This window comes from Typopeltis vanoorti, chromosome 18 (assembly GCF_054136105.1).
Source record: "Typopeltis vanoorti isolate ZY-2024b chromosome 18, IOZ_Tvanoo_1.0, whole genome shotgun sequence".
Classification (NCBI taxonomy): Eukaryota; Metazoa; Arthropoda; class Arachnida; order Uropygi; family Thelyphonidae; genus Typopeltis; species Typopeltis vanoorti.
Window position 1 is genome coordinate 111784859 of NC_143566.1, and position 21096 is coordinate 111805954.

The following is a 21096-nucleotide window of genomic DNA, read 5'->3' on the forward strand; positions in this document are numbered from 1 at the left end:
ACTTAAAACTCATGTCTTCTGATATCATCGATGAGCTGGACGTGGTAGCACACTTTACCAACATTCCGACATTCTCTACTTCAGTTCGGATGACCACTTTCCCCCCCCCCCTTTGAATGTCGTTGTTTTAGTTTTTTCTTCAGAGATAAACATATTATAATGTTTATAAATTATAGATATTATAATATAATGTATAATAAAAAGCTGCATAAATATTATATATAATACATGATGTTTATGCAGCTTTTTTTGTAGATTGTCCTTTGTTGTTCTGAATATCACTTGGTCATTTGCAGAGAGTACGGTATCTAAGATAACATTATTTCTGTGTTGGATTCCTTCTTTGTTGGTTAACTCCATTCTTTGATTATTTCATCCTCCACACATATTATATTACAAATAATACTGCAGATAGGAGATACCTTTGTTTAATTCTGTTACTTCAAATGTTTTGAGTCTGTTAACTCGTCTTTTTTTATACTTGTTACTGTTTTTCTCATATACGCTATAAAGCAGGGGTCGGCAACCGGCTGCCCGCATGCGGTCCAAACGTGCATTTTGGCGACTCATAAAAGGTTGACCATACTTACATTCCACGTAGCCCGTATGTTGAATTATTTAAATAATACATTTTATAATATGAACAAATTAAAAATAATTTTATACCTATACTTCCTGATATCGCCATGCAGCTTGGCGCGAGTCAACCATGTGAGTTATCACGAATAGGAATAAAAAAAAACGACTTCATCCGACGAAAACCGAAATTTTGGCGCATTTTTGCAGTCGAGTTCCCTGGTCCGTATTTTAATATAATTCAATAATATTAACTATTATTTTCAGAGGATATATATATATTTGTTAAAAATAATTTCAAAACTGGGTTCAAGAAAACGTAAAATTGTAGATGAAGGAAGAAGGTTTAATGATGAATGGAACAGCAAGTACTTCTTTACTGAAAATTGGGATAAACCCCTTTTGTCTTATTTGTATAAACGTGTTGCTGTTATGAAAGAATATAATATCAGACGTGATTACTAGAATGTCGTACTTTATCTTGTAATCTCGTAATTTAAATATTTCTGTGTTTTTTAAGATTGATATAAACTTAAGTATTTTTTTCACTCACTATTTTCTCTTAATTGAACGCTTGCGGCCGGATTATTAAAAAAAAAGTTGAATGTGGCCCGCGTGTCTGCAAAGGTTGCCGACCCCTGCTATAAAGTGTTTCTTAAATTCTATTCTTTTCTAAATTAACAGTTTGAGGAGAAATAATCTGTGGAGCACCCTTCTTTTCTTAAGCTATTTTGTTCTTCCATTATAATTTTTTCTAGAATAAAGTTGATTCTTTTCTTTGGTATTTTGGCATATATTTTCTAAACTTATTCCTCTTTAGTTATGGATATGGATATTATATTTCTTAATATAAGAAATCTTTTGTTAATTTTATATTTCTATAAAATTAACAAAAGCATTTTTGTTAAAAATATATATATCCTGCATATTTTATAAGTTTCGTTGGTATTTTATCTTCTACTGGAGATTTTCCATTTTTCATTTCTTTTGATGCTTCATGTAATTCTGCTGATGTGATGTTATTTGGGAGAGTATTATTAAGGTATTTTTCCAAATGTATTTATAATTCTGATTGATTTCCTTGCCAGGGTTTGTAACAATAATCTATCCATTGTTGGTCGTCTGTGTCTTCAATATCTATGGATTCTTTCTGTAAGAGCTTGTACACTGAATGGTCACTTTATTAGGAACACCTCCCGATTTCCCTAAATGGGGAGGTGTTACTAATGGAATGGCCACTCAATGCATATTTATTGTTTGGAATTACGCGGGGAGAAGCTTAGTCAATGACATTAAGTTTATTATATCTGTCAAATGCTTTCTATAAACTGGCCGTTTTTGTCTGTTTTTGGCAGAAACATCTGAATGTGGGAAGAAAGCCCTGTTTGTGTATACGACTGATTAAATCGTTTGAAAAACGCGCTTCAGAGCTCTTTCCATGTGTCGTTTTGACAACCACCTAACATACTCATACAATTCACCATTAGATTGCTTGCGATCTGTAACATGAGTATAAACTGAATGAATTTTATGTTGATTCAAGTGCTCAGGGTAAACTCATTTTCTTTTAGTATGATATAAGTCGAGTAGGATATTGAGCATTACGGTTTGTTATTTTATGATGAGCGCATTGTCCTATTTTAGCTTACATATATACATATGCACAACTCTTGTTACTTCCCTGTATTGATTTCGCTTTAAAAAAAAATTCTGGTCGTGTACTTCAGGAGAATAAATGACGCATGTAAATGGCTGAATAACAACAGTTCAGTCGATATTGATCACTTAATGGTACAATTATTATCACTATCAAGATTCCGCGTAATATCTAATCCGATCCAGTCGGAATTAGAATCAGTGGATCAGATGAAGTGTGCCCTTTGTTATTGTTATTTTTTCCTCTTAGTTGTTTAGACCAGTTTTATCGCCCGAGGAAAGACAGTATGAGACTACCCTCTAATTTATTGGAGGCTTAAAATGGTTTCAGTTTTCCTTGTTTGGTCTCTAGACCAGGTTTTCCAGTTTATTTAAACTTTAACCCAAAATGGTACATTTAGTATCGTGTATGATAGGTTGACTACCTTTCCTGAATATAATTTACATAAAAAAAAAAACGGTAGTATAGTCAGAAATTTTATCGTCTTTTCTGACATTTCTCAGTCAGAAATAATTCTTTCGAGAATATTTAAATCAGAATACTCGGCTTTGCTCTTCTCTGTTCGTTTTGTTTCTTTTAAAATCCATTGATGCTTTTAATGGCTTTATTTTATTTTCTGTTTTTGTAGTTGAATAATTACACTGCTACACAGTTTACTTGTTATAACTTCCTTTTCTTATTAGCAAATGGACAGGGGAGAAGACAAATGCTTGCATAACATGAAACCAAATACTGTACCAGTCACGTCACAGCGTAATTCAGACACATAAGTTATTAATTATCCTTGTCGGAAAGAGATTTGTCTAGAGTTACAGCGTGCGGTAACAAAGAACAGCAAAAATAAAATATACACAATATAATTATATGTGCAGTATATGCAAATTATAAAAATAGCACTGGAGATTATTGCACGACGTTTCTTTTTATTTTTTATTTTTACTAGTACTTTATTCTTATTTATTTATTTTTGTTGTAATGAATGGACACAAATAAAATATTATGCCAATTTTTATGCCTTTTTGCATTTATTGAAAGAATATCAAATTATTATTAAGTATTATTCACAATAACTTTACAATAATTTCTTATGTCCATTTGCCTGTGACCTGCTCAATTTCGGCCTAATTACTGAATGGACTTTGATTACATTTGGCATGATATCCCCTATGAAAATTCATTAAGAATAAAGGGATACAGATAGACAGGACTTCTAAAATGATTATTATTGTTTCTTTTCTTACCTATAGTTTTATAATAAAATTTGAAAGAAAAAAAAAGTTCGAAATTTAAGATAGAACTTAAGTTAAAAATACTATAATTAATTAAATAAAATATAGCTAATTTTTATAATTAATTAAATAACTTTAAAAAATTAATTAAATAACATTAAATTGTTTAGAAAGTAAAATTAATGTAGTATATCCAATTAAAAAATACTATTATAATGATAATTCTGAGGTTTGGTGGAAAAACTGCTGGAAGAATACATAGAAGGTAATGACTGTACTGAATAAAGGATCTGAGCTGGTGCAAGGTGATGTGAAAGAGCCCGAAAGTAAGGTAGGGAAGCTTGGGAATGAGGAGATGAGTGGCATGAGTACAGGAAAGGAGAGGGCGGAGACACGACACAATTATGGAAACGGGACGAAGTGAGGATGGGCGAGAGACACTCTATGACAAGTATGGATGGTGGATTCAGAAGTGAAAGTGCGAAAGGACAGAAATAAAGGGGGAGTCGATATGGCTTAGGATGGGGGGAGAATTCAGGTCTAAAGAAAGTTGTAGAATCGGTAGTAATATAGGCGAAGAGATGGGGAAAGTATGAGTCTAGGTGTCACATCTGAGAAGTGATGTCCGCAGGACTCGTAGAACCAGAAATAATTTGTAGTGACAGCAGTTTTCAGACATTATGGTGTGAAGTGGAGGTTAGAAGAATGTAGTATTTAGTTGAGAGTAGCTAAAGATCTGATAATGCAGAGGGTAGCGAGAATCAAATGTATATACACACATTAGCCTGGTTATCAAGAAATTACTGATCATTATGGGTGACTTTAATTATGGTAATATGGACTGGAATCAAGAGACTGCATTTGGAGACAAAGAGAATGAATTTCTGGAATATTTAAGAGACAGATACCTTAGTATGTAACAGAAGGTGTACGAGGATCAAGGGTGTTGGATTTGATCATCTCATCAGAGGATGTTATTATAAACGAGGTGTTAAATCCTCCACTTAAGTAATCACTTAGAGGGTGGCAAGTCATATGAAGACTTCTGCAACAAGAAAGGGATGTATGTGGAACTATGAGGCTGGTACTTATGAGAAGCTCAGGAGACAGCTTGCAGAAATAACACGGAATGAGGAACTGGATGGAAAGGATACCAATGCTGCTGGGCCCTACTCAAGAACTATAGTGAGCATGGAGTACGAGCGCATGAGGAATTGGATAAATTTGATGTTAATAAGGATGTGGGACTTGATGACATATCACGACGTGTTTTGAAGGAATATTCCGGGGACTTATCAACAGCATTGACATATATTTTTCACATGAGTCTTGCGCTGGGCCATGTTCCAAATGAGTGGAAGGAGGGCAAAATTGTTCCGCTTCATAAGGGAGGTAATAAGACTCTAAGGCTTTGAATTATAGACTAATTTGTGTGTCTAGAATTGTGGTTAAAGTACTAGAGAGGATAGAACAAGATTCAGAGTTGGGTTGGCAATAGCAAAATACTCTTTAATGGTCAGCATAAGTTTTGTCAAAGGAAGATCGTGTTTTAGCAATGTTTTACTACTTATGAAACGTGTACAAATGCATTGGATAAAGGTGATGCATATGTATTGGTATATTTAGATTTTGAAGGAAGGGAAAAAAAAAATATATACTGTATATATATATATATATATATATATATATATATATATATATATATATATATATATATATATATATATATATATATATATATATATATATATATATATATATATATATATATATATATATATATATATAACACGCGGAATAAAAACAGTAACTAGTTGATTATTTTGCATTGGTTAATTTCTCATTTTATACTCTTATTCGAAATAAATTCTCAATATTCTTATAAAAATTTAGGTATTCTCTAATCAGCCTTCTGTATATCTTCATGTTGCCATTAAAGATCTTCGGAGTCAAATATATACAGCATACGAGTGTGTGTGTGTGTATTATTTCTTTTTTTGTGCTTTTGGAATTAAATATTTTAAGCCTGATTTTCTTCAGAAGTACCTTTTCTGATGCTTACGTACTGATTAACAGACTTTAGGAAGAGTAGTATCCTGTAAATATATAATTATCTAAGTGGTAAAATATTTAATAGGATATATTTGGCGTTTACTATAATGTCTCTATATTTACTGTTGGTTCTTCTGTAATATGTGATTTCCAGCCAACTTCCTGTAAAATTTTAATCTTAAATAGGATATAGTATTCGCGTTTTCTATATCCATGCAATGACAATTTAGATTACTTTTACAATTCCATTTATGTAGGAATATATGGATGAAAAAATTGGTTTCGCTACCAGCTGTATTTTCGAGTTTAAAAATTAGAAATGTTGTTTTTTCCGCATTGATAGTGAGTTTATTCACATGAAACCAGTTTGTCACTGTTTTCATATATGTGTTGACGATGTTTTGCATTTCACTTACAGAATTTGCCGTGAATATCAATCTGCAAAGGCGTTTACCTTACTTGATAACTGTAGATTACAGTGTAAAGTTTACAAATGTATTTGATAAATTGTCACATGACAATTTATCAAATTAGCTAGTAATTAAATTGGAACGAATGTGGCTAGATAGTAGATTAGTGTCCTGATTTAGAGATTGGCTGTCTGATCGGTATCAGCGAGTTGTCTATGGAGGAACGATATCTCAGAAGAGACAAATTCATGGTGGTGTATCAAAAGGGTCTGTTTTGAGAGACCGTTGCTATTCAGCTCGTACGTTAATGATATTGGGAGAGGTCTGAATGGTGATATGCAGTTGTTTGCAGATTATGTAAAGTTGCAGAGAACCATGAGGAGTAGAGCGGATGGTGTGGCTTTGCAAGAGAAATTGAATGCTCTGGATGAATAAGCAAGTGAGTGGAGTTATCAGTTCAGTGTTCAATGTTGTAAAGTGTACTCGTAAGATTTTGAAATTTGGAAACAAAGATGGAATGTAGAGCACACAATTTGTGGAAATATCTTGGAGGAGGTAGAGTAGATGAGAGATCTGGGAGTGATTATGGAAAAATGGCTTAAAATTTCAGGGACATGTTGCTAAAAATGTGAGGACAGCACAGTGGATAATCGGAATGATTCTGAAGGCACTGATTTGTAGAAGTAAGAATGTTATAAGACTATTACACTTTTTTTATATAATGTTCGTCGAGTAGCTTTATTTTATTATCCTACATGTTTCGCCAATATTTTTCTATCGGCATCTTCAGGAAATACAAACTAGTAAGCTATATGAAGGTAACAGACTAGGTTATAACTGATGGTTCTAATTCATACAAAAAATTAGTATTGAACGAGGCAATGCACGTGTCTCGGGAACGTGATTTATTCGTTATGGCTCATGATGTAATTGTTATGAACGTTCATTTCTTTGATGTTTAATGATCTGATTAAAGCTTTCCAAATTTCTGGTAAGGTTAGACCTTGATTCTTGTTTAGGTTTTCAGTTTTACGGGCGACTGTAGCTGCTTCCTTGAAAGTTCTTGAATGGTAGTTATCTTCTATATAGGGCATAAGGCTCTTATCCCACTCAATGTGATGGTTAGTAGAGGCAAAGTGGCAAGAAAGGCCTGAAATGTCTTGTCTGTTGTTTCTGACATATCCTATGTGTTCTTTCTTTCTCGTTTCAAAGCTTCTAGAGGTCTGACCTACATAACTAATACCACATGAGCAAGGTATATTATATACTCCAGAGTACTTGTAGAATGGATGAGGATCTTTCAGTGATCTTAAAAATTTCCGAATAGTGTTGATTGGCTTGAATTCTACTCTGATATTATGTGGTTTTAGAAGGTTAGCTAATTTTTTGGAAATGCTGCTGACAAATGGAATAGTTATAGTACTGATATATTGGACGTCATCACGTTGTCTATGTGGTATATCAGTCAAGAGAATCTAGATCATTCTTATCTGTTGTGTACTTTATAGCTCTTTTCTTGAGCATATGGAGAATGCTAAGTTTCTGCGCTATATGATGAGACGAGTTGAAATGGAGGTAACGTCCAGTATTTGTAGGTTTTCTATAAACAGATAGGTTGATACTATTATTGGTTTGTTTCTTTATTAGGATGTCAAGGAAAGGCAGTTTTCCAGCTTTTTCAATTTCTAATGTGAATTTGATGGTATGGTGGAAACTATTGAAAAAAAAAAAATTCAACACATAAGAATGTTATAGTTCCAAGTTCCATTGTATAAGGCTTTGATAAGGCCACATATGGATTACTGTTTACAGATTGGTCACTTGGTTTTCAAAAAGATGAAGATGCATTGGAAAAAGTTCAGAGATGATTAACCAAGGTGGTTTCTGGTCTCTGCAATGTTGAGTATGACTCTATTTCTTGCTCAAGCTCCAGTGTACAGCTTTCACTACTTGGTCAGCTTTGTTTATATCTTTAGGAGCAATGTTGATGAAAGAAGTAATCAGATGGTTCACTGTCTCTTCTTTATATATGCACGGTCGGCATTTACTATCGTTACGGATCTTTCCCTTCTTCGCCCTGATTTCATTGCTTTGTAGTGCTTCAGCAACAAGTATCCGAATTTCTGTCTTTTTTCTTGATGTTGCCCCGCTGAATTCATTTCCAAGTTACGTGACTGTCAACTTCTCCTTCAATATTTTGCAAATATTGGCCATGGAGTGCTTTATTTAGCCAACCTTCTCACCTTTCTTGATATTTCTTTCTCTTGTTATGCTTTTTTGCTTATTATTATTATTATATTAGTGTTTGCATAATATAAGAAAAGGTTAGCTACTTCTGGTTTAAAATTACCACATTATTAAAAATGAACGTCAGACTACCTTATCTGTATAAAGATGTATTATCATATAATTATATACACGGATTTTCGTTGTTCTGAAAACGTCTGGTTGCTAAAAAATAAGGTAAAAATTAAAATAAAAATCGTAAATCAGTTTTATATTATTATTATTATTATTATTATTATTATTATTATTATTACATATGCGGCCACCTCCATGGAATCCGTAGACACTTTGTGTGTGTGTGTGTGTGTGTGTGTGTGTGTGTGTGTGTGTGTGTGTGTGTGTGTGTGTGTGTGTGTGTGTGTGTGTGTGTGTGTGTGTGTGTGTGTGTGTGTGTGTGTGTGTGTGTGTTTCCGAGTTTTATTATATGGAAGTCGGATTAGTCGTTGTGATCGGACGTATACCTTTAGACTCTGCCTAGTTTATTTTTTATATAAGGTTTTTCGGGAAGCTCGCATTGCACTGGAACTAACACAGTTCGTGACCTACTACTCCCCCTCTGTATGAAATATGCAGAGGTCTAATGGCCGGCAGGCCCCACCCGCAATGAGGACCAGTAGTGGACAAATGGTATTTTAGGGAGGTAGGTCCTGCACTGTGTCCAAGTAAGTTCCCGAAACTCCTTTTTCCTTGTTTTTAGGATAGTCACCTATAATAAACTAACTTTTTGCTGATAGACGCTTACTCTAAGCTGTCTACAGGATTAGCTAGTGGACTCTCAAAGTCTACAGGATCACCTACAAACTACTCGGGAAACCCGAGCAACCGTTGTTCTCTCTTGGGCCATGGACTCTCCATATGATGAGCTCGACTTCAAACAGCTATTGGCAATCTTCAAACATGTAGGAGGCCTACTACAAAGGAAATGGCCAGGACAGGTGGCAATCCACCAAATAGAAGAGGTTGAAACAGAGGACTGTCAATCCCCTGACCCTCTCCCCAGCACTTCTCAAGATAACACCAGAGAGATTATGTCGCCGGTTAACGACTAGCCCCTAGTGGACTCAGATAACTCTACAGACTATCAGGTTGTCAGCAGAAAGAAGCGTAAGAAGGGTTCGCCAGCAGCAGATCCTGAAATAATACATCAACCCTTGGAAAGAACAACTCCAATGGACTTAACAACACAACCTGATGAAAGAATAGAGACCGACTCCAGGGCACAACCCAAAGAGAGGATTCCACCAGTAATTTAAAGAACCAAAGAAAAATGGTCTTTAATTACAGCGACGATGAAGAACGCAAACATCAAATTTACATCAGCCAAGAGTACACATGAAGGAATCCGGATTCAACTGGAAGGAATTTCGGACTACCGCCAGCTCACCAGACTTATGGATGAACTGAACGTCCCATATCACACGTTTCAGCCTAAAAGTGGAAAAAATTTAAAGGTGGTAATCAGAGGTCTGGCTGAGACCATACCAGCCGAAGAAATAGCTACTGACCTCAGATCACAAGGCCTTGAGCCGATTAAGATATCGCGCATGTACCGAGCAGACAATCGCCCCATGCCTCTGGTCTTGGTCGAGATCAGTAAAGACCATAGAGAAATTTACGACCTTAAAATAGTTTGCAGCTTAGTCATCAAGACCGAACCTCTCAGAAGAAAGGCTTCAGCTGGTCAATGCCATCGCTGCCAAAAGTATGGGCATGCACAAAAGCTATGTAAAGTGGATTACAAGTGCGTCAAGTGCGGTGACAACCATCCCTTGCACACTTGCGTCAAACCACGAACCACGCCCGCTAAGTGTGCGAACTGTGGCGGCCCACACCCAGCGAACTACAAGGGATGTTCACTCCACCCATCCAACCTGCAGAAGGCTAGAGAGGCACTACCCCTGCCCAAACAGAAGCGAACTACACCAGAAATCAGAACGCTGGCTGTTACTCCCGAGAAATCATATGCATCTGTGGTCTCTACTAATGACAAACCGGAATCTTGCAACCAAACCTCCGCAGCAATCCTAGCTGCTACTCTAGGAGAGATGTTAACAACCTTTAGCAAAACAAATCCCAATCAGGCTGACACCAATAAATTCCTCAAAAACACACAAGTCATCTTCTCCATGATTAATGGATAACACGGTCACCTTAACTAACTCAACATAGATTGCTTATTGGAATGCTAACGGGCTAAACAACAACCTCCTAGAACTAAAAGAATTTGCTGAAAGATATAAATAGACATCCTTTTAGTCAACGAGACGCATCTTCGGCCTTGCGACAACCCTAAAATAAGGTACTACACACTACTTAGGACAGATAGACTCAACGCCAGAGGGGGCGGAACAGCTATATTTGTTAAAAAATAGCATAAGATACAATGAAATCAAGAAAACAACAACTACAAACTTGGAAGAAACTGGAATTGAAATACATACTATCAACACAGGTAGTCTAAAACTATATTCAGTCTACAACCCTCCAGGCAAACCACTCCTAGCCTCAGACCTCTCCCAGCTCCTTGAAACAAACGAAGCAACAATAGTGGCGGGAGACCTAAACGCAAAACACCCTGCGTGGAACAGTAGAAACACCAATAACAATGGGAAGAGCCTACACAAATTCGCTATGACAAGAAACATCACCATAGCAGGTCCTGTTGAACCAACACACTACGGACCACTGGGCAAACCTGACGTACTGGATATAGCCATTTTCAGGAACACCCCACAAAAATTCCAGTTACAAGTTATTAATGATCTTAGTTCCGACCACAATACAGTTCTGCTTAGCCTAGGTGGAGAAGCAAAAACCATCTCCGGACAATCCTACACAAATCTCAAGAAGTTCAACTCAACTCTTAGCAACATCACAGGCCCTGTCCCAACCATCTCCTCACCCAAAGAAGTAGACACAGCGATCAATAAACTGGAAAGCACAATCCAAACTGGCCTTGCAACAGCCTCCACCGTTACCGCTCCAGCTCAAACTAACCTGCTCCCAGAAGAGATTCTAAAGCTTATCCGCAACAAAAACAGGATTAGACGTCGATATCATGCAACATTATCACCCCAGGATAAACAAGAGCTTAACAGGACAACAAATCTAGTCCGTTATGCAATCAAAGACCATAAGAATCATCTATGGGAGAGAAAACTAAGCTCCTTAAACAATGTAGACAACTCATTATGGAAAATGACTAAAGCCCTTCGCAGCGATCACCCCAATATACAACCAATCCATGGAGAAAGAAGTATAGTCTACCGAGATGATGAAAAAGCAGAAGCTTTTGCAGACTCCCTGGAGCTGCAATTTCAACCCAACTACACCCATGCGGGCTTGCGCTTCATTGAAAAAATCGACAGGCAAGTACGTCATGCACTTCATCAAACCATCACCTGTGACAACACAAGCTATACTACACCAAATGAAATATACCAAATCATCAAGAACCTCAATAACAGAAAAGCACCAGGTCCTGATCAGATATCAAACAAAATTATAAAAGCACTCCCTCACAAAACAATAATGCATCTAGTGCCTATCATCAATGCGATGCTAAGACTCAACTACTTTCCCACTCACTGGAAGCAGGCAGATATAATCCTTAACCACAAACCGGGGAAGGTGCCTCAGTTCCCCCAGAATTACAGACCTATCAGCCTTTGTCAGGCCTAGGGAAAATAGCTGAAAAAGTAATACTAAAACGCCTACAAAACGAAATGGACAATCTAGACCTAATCCCAAAAGAACAATTTGGTTTTCGAACTGGTCACTGCACAACTCAACAAATCCACAGACTTAGAGAATACATAACTATCGGATTTAATTGGAAACAACATACAGGTGCAATCTTCCTGGATGTGGCGAAAGCCTTCGATAAAGTGTGGCACAAAGGCCTCATCCACAAACTAATTACTGCAAAATACTCACTAAACCTTATTCAAATCATAGACTCTTACCTAAAAGACCGAAAATTTCAAGTGAAACTCCGTTGGCTCAGATCAACTACAAGAAGTATCACAGCAGGTGTCCTGCAAGGCCCCCTATTATCGCCGCTACTCTTTAACATTTTTATCTCAGACGTCCCAAGCACGACATCAACCACCATGGCATTTTATGCGGATGACATGGCGATACTGACCAGATCGCTCAGACCATACCTGGCCACACAACGACTACAAAACGCAGCAATGAATCTCGAAGAATGGTTTCGGTTATGGAGAATTAATGTTAATGCAGACAAAAGCACGGCCATACTATTTACAAGGAAGAAAGCAGACCATCATGGAGCAATCACGATGATATCCCATGGCAAAAAGAAGTAAAATACCTGGGAATCAAACTAGATAACCATCTCAGCTTCAACTCCCACATCTCTCATGCCTGCAACAAAGCAAACTCAGCAATTGCTCAACTCTACCCTCTACTCAACCATAGAAGTAAAGTCAGCCCAGAAAACAAATTAAGAATATACAAAGCAGAATATACAAAGAATATACAAAGAACCATAAGTCAGACCCATACTGACTTATGGTTCACCAGCGTGGAGCCACACCTTTCCTAGCAACATCAAAAGATTACAAATAATCCAAACTAAATGCCTCCGAATAATCTTCGATGCTCCGTGGTTTGTAAGGAACACTATCCTCCATCAAGACGGACACCTGCCAGATATACCTACGTTTCTCCTCCAGATAGCAACCAACTACTTTGCTCAGGCATCACTCCATCCCAACCTACTCATTCGTGAGTCATCAGATTACGATGAAAAAGACAGATGGAAACATAAACGCCCAAAGGCGGCCCTGATCACAGATTGAAATCTTTCAACGCAGTCCTAATTAGGGCGAACTAAGTGCTCAAAACTTTCTCCCTTTAAATCGGGAATCATTCATAGCGATGAAGGGATCAGAATCGACGGGATTGATATCCATCAAGCCACATCAGTTATCAATTATCAGTGTATTTCGTGTTATCGTGATACTCGTATGTTTGAAATATGGTGAAAAGTTTGTTACATGTTTATTAGTGGTACAATAATTTTCTTTTATTAGGATTGATTATTAAAAGCGGCGAAATCGTTTGCTTTCATATTGATAACTTAATTATTTGAAATGCAAAAATAAATAAATCTATAATAAAAATATTTATTTTTATTAAAAAATAAATGTAAAATGATTTATAAATTGCCGAAGTGTTTTGCATGAAAGAGCAAGTTTCAACGTAGGAGGTCGCATTAAGAACAAAATAAACTGTTCGAAACACAACTAAAATAGCTGCATGAGTAAGTCGCAATAAATGAAATAGATCAATATTGACGTATACTGTGCGTAAAAAAAAAAAAAAAAAAAAAAAAAGGTAAACGAAGTTCGATATGAAATATATAGAAATCCAGCAAATTAATTTAAAAATATGAATATAATTTATGAATTGATTTACTTTTTTTAATGATATATGAATCGTCGATAATATTAATCATCTGGTTGTTACAGTTCATATCCTGAACTGACGAAAATTGTATATCGTTTAAATATTCGTACTATAATACACATACTTTGTAGGTGTGTAATAGTAGAAAAGGAAAAAGTGAAGTTTATTGTGTAATCACGATGGCCGTATTTGTTCAGCATTTTATCGGGTGTAGTTGATTGAGGACTTTTGTGAAGAATGTCAGCATATTCAGAATCAAAAATTCAAAAGCAGGTTTTATTATTACTGCTGCTCGAGAAAAAAAAAAAAGAGTTTCAAATTATCTAGGTACTGGACCATGTTAATAAAAATGCTATGGCCAGACTCCTTATTCTTAACGGTAACGTTAAACTTACAATTGCATCACATTGCGTAAGGAGGGATAACCGGAAGGGAGGAGAAAGTTACGCTGCTTTCTGTGTCTGTTACGAAAGCTAGACAAGGAACTAGAATTCATGCATAGTCAGAAAGGGACTACAAAGGTATCGAGTAAAGGTAATTTTTTATTTAGAAATTATTCGAATATTCCCGTTATTTTGTTGTTGAGTCAAGTAAGAGTGACTTACGTATCCCTATTTCTTATTTCTAAAGATGAATTTAACAATATTTTGTAAAGGAATATAAAACAGTATTAGTCGCATTGCATTTATTTTTTTAATCAACTCTCTGTATTATTGCAAGGCATCTTCAGAATAAAGAATACAAAAATAGCGTTGACTAAATGAGCTACGAAACAAAGAATGGAATTATGCGATACAACTACGTTGTTTTACTTCCACAGTTGGAACTTTGTATAACTGAAAAATGATAGAGCTACACACTCTGTCAACGCACGGAGACACCTAGACATCTCCATACGTCTTTCCTCCACTTCCCTTCACTCAGAGCAGGTCTTGATTTCCCTGGCAAGGAAAAGGTCTAACTGATCATTTTGTGACCCACATGAAGGATGGTAAGGGTTGACAAGCAAGTCCTTTTCAAATAATACCGTATTAAGAACTAGCGAATTTACAAAAGTGGAATTTAATAAATGTGCTGATTACAAATATTTCATTTAAAATTATTTACAAAATTTAGCTGAAAATTATCTATTTTAAAATTTAAATATTGCAAGACTCCAAGTTATTTTTTTTTCAGTCTCGAAAGCTTAATTCCGAATTTAAATTTGACTTAATAAACATGAAGTACTAATAAATAAAAGAAATCGTAAATAATAACGGCCTATACATTGATTACACGTTTTATATCCCTATCACGGTATGACATTATCATTCTATCTTTTAGTATTTCGAATTTTCATATATAAATGATTTTTGTTATAAAAATGAATATTACCTCTAAAATCACAATGTTCTGGGCTCTCGTATTCCTATTGCCCGGTAACAGAGAGAAATCAAACGAGACCATCCTCTTCTTTGAGGACTCGTTGCAGTGTGTTTCATTTCTCTCTGGGGCTTGTAACCGAAACCAACTAAAGAGATTTATTTTCAGCGATTAGCAACTGCAAATCTAAACAACTCATGCAAAGCTCTTTGGAAGAAACATGTGTATCAGAATTTGAAGTACTAAAGAAAGTGTTAAAATGAATATACTGTCTCGTTATAAACTAGTCATGCTTGTCAGATTGCAGAAGGATTTCTTCCCTCCAATCTTTTCAATTCCAATTTAGTTGTTTATATAACACTGTAAGAAGACATCCAAATGGGCATATTCAATGTGCATGTGTTGTGATCTTTCCTGAAAACGAGATGTAAGCTTCTTTTTTTTGTGATAATCCCATCCACAAGAAGTTGCAGATCTATAATACATTAATCATTAGCATAATTGCACGTGTTCTCCACTCAGTTTCATCGATGTACATATCAAAACACTGGATTTTCTGGAAAAGACCACTTGCCACCTCCATATGAGAGAGGTGGTAGCATTTTTACAAGCTGAAAACTTTATAGAATTTCCTTGCGTTGCGTCCTGGATGTGATTTAATCCCTAGGTGTCAGCAAACTGCTAAATGTCTTTAATAGATAATAAAATTTCATAAGGTTTCAGGGAGAAAAAATGCAAATGGAGGGAAAAACTACACTAGAATTTATTTCTTGAATATTTCTAAGGTAACAGTAATACCAAAACCACTGAACCAAAAGCTGTCATAAAACCTTTTTCAATATTGAAGTTTAGAAAGAAATTTACTGTAGCATGAAGCTGACTGTTAACTACTGATTGTAGTTAAATATATTGCGACTTATTTTCGGAATTTTAGTACTCCGAAATTGTTTCTATATATATATAGTGAGGGTTAATAATAAGGGTTAATTATCAAATTAACTCTTATCAAAAAGAAATTAAATTCAACCCTTTCACCATCCTTTAGGAGGCTGTGGCTGCCGATGACAAAGTTTTAATAAGGGAGAGAGGATTGGTTTATTTTCGCTGAACTGGTTTGGGATTGGTCATTTGAGATCAGCTGATACAGCATCATTTCTATCATAGTTTTAATTCCTCCCCTTATCAAAAAAGTAATTAAATTTAACCCCTCGACATTTGTTTCGAGATCGTAATAGGCTAACGTTTTTGTGCCTCAACCAATGGCAATGGGGGGAGAGAGAGAGGTTTGGTTTATTTTCGACCTGAGTCGAGGTCATGTGTCCTGTCTTGTCTCAGGGTTGTCTACGTGTACGTTTTTCAGGTCATCAGACTATATGTCATTATCAGTTCTCTTAAAAGGTTTTCGGAAAGGCAGCAACAGTTGTTTTTGAAGTTAACACTCAGGTGTCATTTTTTTTATTTTTTTTTTGCAACCAGATATGGAACCTCACAGGCAGAGCGTAGTTTTAATGCCTGTTTTATTTCCTCTCTTATTAAAAGTAATTTAATTCATCCCCCTTATAAGTGTCTGTGATTGGTTGTAGTTAGTTACGTGATACTTTCTACGTCATGATGTTTCTCTTTTAAAGAGGTTATGTGTTTTTCTCCCCACTTGAAAGCATCACGTGACTCTTAAAAGCTTTTAGGGTAAGGCAGCGACCTGTCTTGTCTCAGGGTTGTCTATTGCTTGAAAAAATTACAAACAGTACAGAATATATACAATACATAAATAATGAAATAAAAATAAATGAAAAAATATCTAAAAACTAATATTAAATCAAGGTATTAAATTTTTATTTTATAAAAAACCAAGTAAAAAATTCAAGTAGACTTCTAGCAAAGCATGCTTTTGACTTTGATTAGAGAGAAAAAAATTCGTATAAGTTTAACAGTTTTAGGGTAACATTTCCTCAGAGGTTATTAAATTTTTTGAATAAAATATATTCAGTTCGACAGAAAGGACTAAAGTATACTAATGCAATTATTTAAAAAATAGATACAAGAAACCTGACTATTTCAGAGAAATTACCTTTATTGAATACATAGATACTTCAAAAATAGGTTCAGAAAACAGGCGCTATGCAGTGGATACAGCATTTTGATTAAAAATACTTATTAAATAGAGAAAATATAAACTTTAATTTAGAAAACTGATCCCTGTTTATAGATTATCTAAAAACATTCGATAAAAAATATATACAAATATATACTATAAGTATTTTTAATCAAAATGCTGCATCCACTGCAATCCATTGCAGTGGATGCATCCATTGCATTAAATTGCAATCGTTTCTTCGGTATGTATTAAATTTTGTTTTATGAAATCCACTTTTCGAGTCAGCGTAAGGACGAACAGGACAGCATGGATGATAATGTCATGTAACTGCTCTCTCTCTCTCTCTCTCTCTCTCTCTCTCTCTCTCTCTCGTGTGTGTGGGTGGGTGGGTGTAATATAACTCTTGCGCCACTCTAGAATTAGCTTTTCGCGCATGGCAGCTGGTAAAGCATCCGGAGAAATATTTTCTCCATGTTTATGTTAAACTCAATTTTAAGATTTTTTTATAATTAAACCCGCATATTTACATAAACTATTATGATTTGATTTGCGATTCATTTATTGTGGAATTACTAATTTAATAAATAACATATTTAAACTACAAAACCGGTTGGTTACTGATATTTATGTACATACCGTATGTCTGTGTCAACACTTAAGGATGCCATCGTACTGGTGAAATTCTGACAGTTGTGGAAGGTTGATTCACGATTGATTTACAAAAAAAATGGATTTACTTGCAACACCATTTGGCATGATTTTTGCTCTTCGGACTGTTTACTTTGGAGTGATTTTCAGATGAAGTAACTCAAAAAAAAATTATGGGAACTCAAAAAAATTCCTCAGAATTCAGCCAGATTTTATCAAAAGATATATAAATTATTAACGAAAGTAGATTAACTTCTTTTCTTTTCTTTTTTTCTTTGAACTCGAACTAAATAAATTATATATATGAAAGAGCTCAAATATTCTTTTATATTTTCAGGTTCCAGGTCTGTATGTGTGGTGCATTTGAAGAAAGAAAGGTGTCTTCATTGAGCAGAATGCCATGCATTCTTGTAAAGTTGTTCGGTGGTTATTTCTATCATTTCTGCGGTCTTGCGTTCATTTTTTGTCAGCAATAATTCCGTTTCATCTAAATTTGAAGGCGCACGCGGCTGTGATTCAAGGTCTAGGCAAGCCGTTGCCAAGGTAACAGAATAAAGCTACTGGGAACAATCGACTACGCGCAGCCATTCTCGTGCAGGAAGTTCAGAAGCCATACAGTCAGCGTGTACACCGGTCGCGCTTCCTGATCCAGTGGGAAAGCTTGCCTATTTTTTTTCTCATTTCGCATTCACGAACTTCCTTGGTCACATGTGCAATGAACGGTGAAAACTTCTTTCAGGATTTGCACCAGAATGGAATGCTAAATAACGAAGAAGAACTCATGAACAACTGCTTTGAATACTTCGATCAAGACTCTGACGGGGGGTTAAGTATAAAGGAATTTGGAACTTTAGCCAGAGCTCTGCTGTCCGACGAGAATGGTAAACCCTATCCTATCCCGGCTCGAAATGTGGCAGACATGTTTTTCATATTCGACAAGAACAAAAACGGGAAAATAGATCGGGATGAATTTAATGTCGTATGGGACAGGTGGATTAAAACCATCCTTCGGCCAACCAGCGTACTGATTATTGTTGATGTCCAAAATGACTTTATTTCTGGAACTTTGGCTCTTCGAAACTGTCCTGCAGGTCACCAAGCAGAAGAGGTCGTTCCTGTGATCAACGCACTCCTGGAGAATGTCCACTTTGACTTAATCATCTATTCTTTGGACTGGCATCCAGAGGACCACATTTCCTTTATTGATAACCTGTCGATCAGAAAGCTTCATGAGAAGTGCCAAGTAGTGCCAGAAGATGTAAAAGTGCTCGATACCGTGATTTTTGAAGGACCACCTGAGGTAGAACAAAAGTTGTGGCCTCGCCACTGTGTGCAAAACACATGGGGTGCTGAACTACACCCTGATCTCAAGGTAATCGAAGACGGCATCCTAATTTACAAAGGAACCAATCCTGACATTGATAGCTACTCGGCTTTCTGGGACAATAATAAATTATCGGAAACCACTTTGAACGACGAACTCCGACAGAGGAATATAACAGACGTTTACGTTTGCGGAGTTGCTTACGATGTTTGCGTCGGATCAACGGCTCTTCATGCTCTCGAATACGACTACCGTACCATCCTGATTCACGATGCAAGCCGAGGTGTAAGTATCGACTCCATTTCTGATATGCAAAATGCATTAACGTCTCAAAATGCGGTCATTGTTGATTCTGACAAGGTAAAGGCTATGGTTGAGGGCCGTGATTGTAGACCAGAATTGGGATATCGTGCGGCTATGATGTTAGCTAAAAATCAGAATCAAACCATAGTTTAGAATTCCAGAACACTTATTATCTAAGGTAATAACAAAAAAAAAGTTTCCGGTTTTAGTTTTATTTATTTTGTATTTGGGTCAGTTTCACAAGTTTAAGAAATATATCTCAAGAGGAAGGGTCCATTATTTTTAATATTTATAGTAATAATTTATAACTTCTTGTTTTATGTAATGTTAAGTGAAGCTTTGTATTTTTCTAGTGCTGTTTTAAAACTGTTTTAGAAAAATAATTTAAAAGAGTGCACATATCATTTCTGGTTCATGTTTCCTATATCCATATATTAAGTAAATTGAAATAATCTCTATAAAATATGCACGCTTTAGTCATGTTTAATCTACTTACATATAAAAGAATCTTAGCTGTAATTCTCAATTCCACAATTTGTCTCTCTGAAATATAATATGAATTTTTCTCTTAAAATATCTTCCAGCACCATTTGTGGTATGCGTTAAAAAATGCTGTAACATCCACTCTGAAATGTGTTTCGTGTGGACGTGATATTTACATTCTAATAATACACTCTAGCGTTAAAATTATTCGATGTAGTTAACGTCAATATTTATCTCGTAGTAAGATGTAAATACAACATTATTCAGCTCTTCCTTTAGGTAGAAAATAAAAAAAAAAGTTTACCTAGTTCTTTCCAAGCTTCCGTTTGAACTATAGATGCATTGAGATGATTGTGAGCAGTTATAGCAAAATGGAAGAATTGATGACTGTGATAATAATCACGTAAGGGCTTGCCAAAGTAAACTTAAAGAAAAACTTCAGATGCTGCATTATAATGCTCTTTAGCACTTTTATAGAATGCTTCTGCTAATAATAAAGAAAAAATAATTAAATCACATGTCAGTCATGTAAACCTCTATAAGGACGTAATAAACTTTGTCTACATGTGATTCTGGTCTTTTTAGTGTTTTAGTACTTTTTTGGAGTAACACAATCACTGAAACAATTTTAGGTCATAAACGGAACCAGATTGAATTCATCTAATCATATAAGAAAGAACTGAAAATGTCGCAGTGCTGCATTATTATTATATATCACATACAGTATATAATTTTTTTCTGTTAAATAATCAGCAACTTTTCCATTTTCTTTACCTTTAATAAAAAAAAACTTTCTTTTTTCCTCTCTCTTCTTATAATTTTAACTGACCTTCAACCATTCTAGACTAGCTTTTTTTGATATACTGTTTTAGCTAACGTTATCTGAACTGTTTTATTTGCTCTACAGGTTTCCCACGTATTTCAATATCTTCTTTTAATACCGATTTACATGCCAATTATGCAACAGCGTTTATTTAATTTGATTAAAGATTCTTGATGGGCTATAGATTTATTTTAGAAGGCAATGTATAACCGGCTTTCTACACCCCTGTAAGTCACTTTATTTTGGAAAATTCGTGCTACTGTGCTACGTCTGCCAAATTTAACATCGATCACCCTGTGCGTCTATTTGTACTAAAATTAATTATATAAATTTTCTACCGAAAATCGCAGGATCAGCAATATTCAGGACAGTTGTTTTGAATTCTAGTTTGCTAAAAAGCTTATATTTTGAT

The 21096-nt window shown here is 35.5% G+C and overlaps 1 protein-coding gene across 1 annotated transcript in view; it reads left to right on the plus strand.

Moving 5' to 3' along the window:
* LOC150097075 (uncharacterized) overlaps positions 1-19865 on the plus strand; it is a 37543-nt gene extending 17678 nt beyond the window's left edge. The window contains exon 2 of the mRNA XM_090408337.1: positions 18089-19865. Within this exon, the coding sequence (XP_090264463.1) occupies positions 18467-19531 (1065 nt within the window). The 5' untranslated portion in view covers positions 18089-18466 and the 3' untranslated portion in view covers positions 19532-19865. The remainder of the gene's footprint in view (positions 1-18088) is intronic.
* The last annotated feature ends 1231 nt before the right edge of the window (positions 19866-21096 follow it).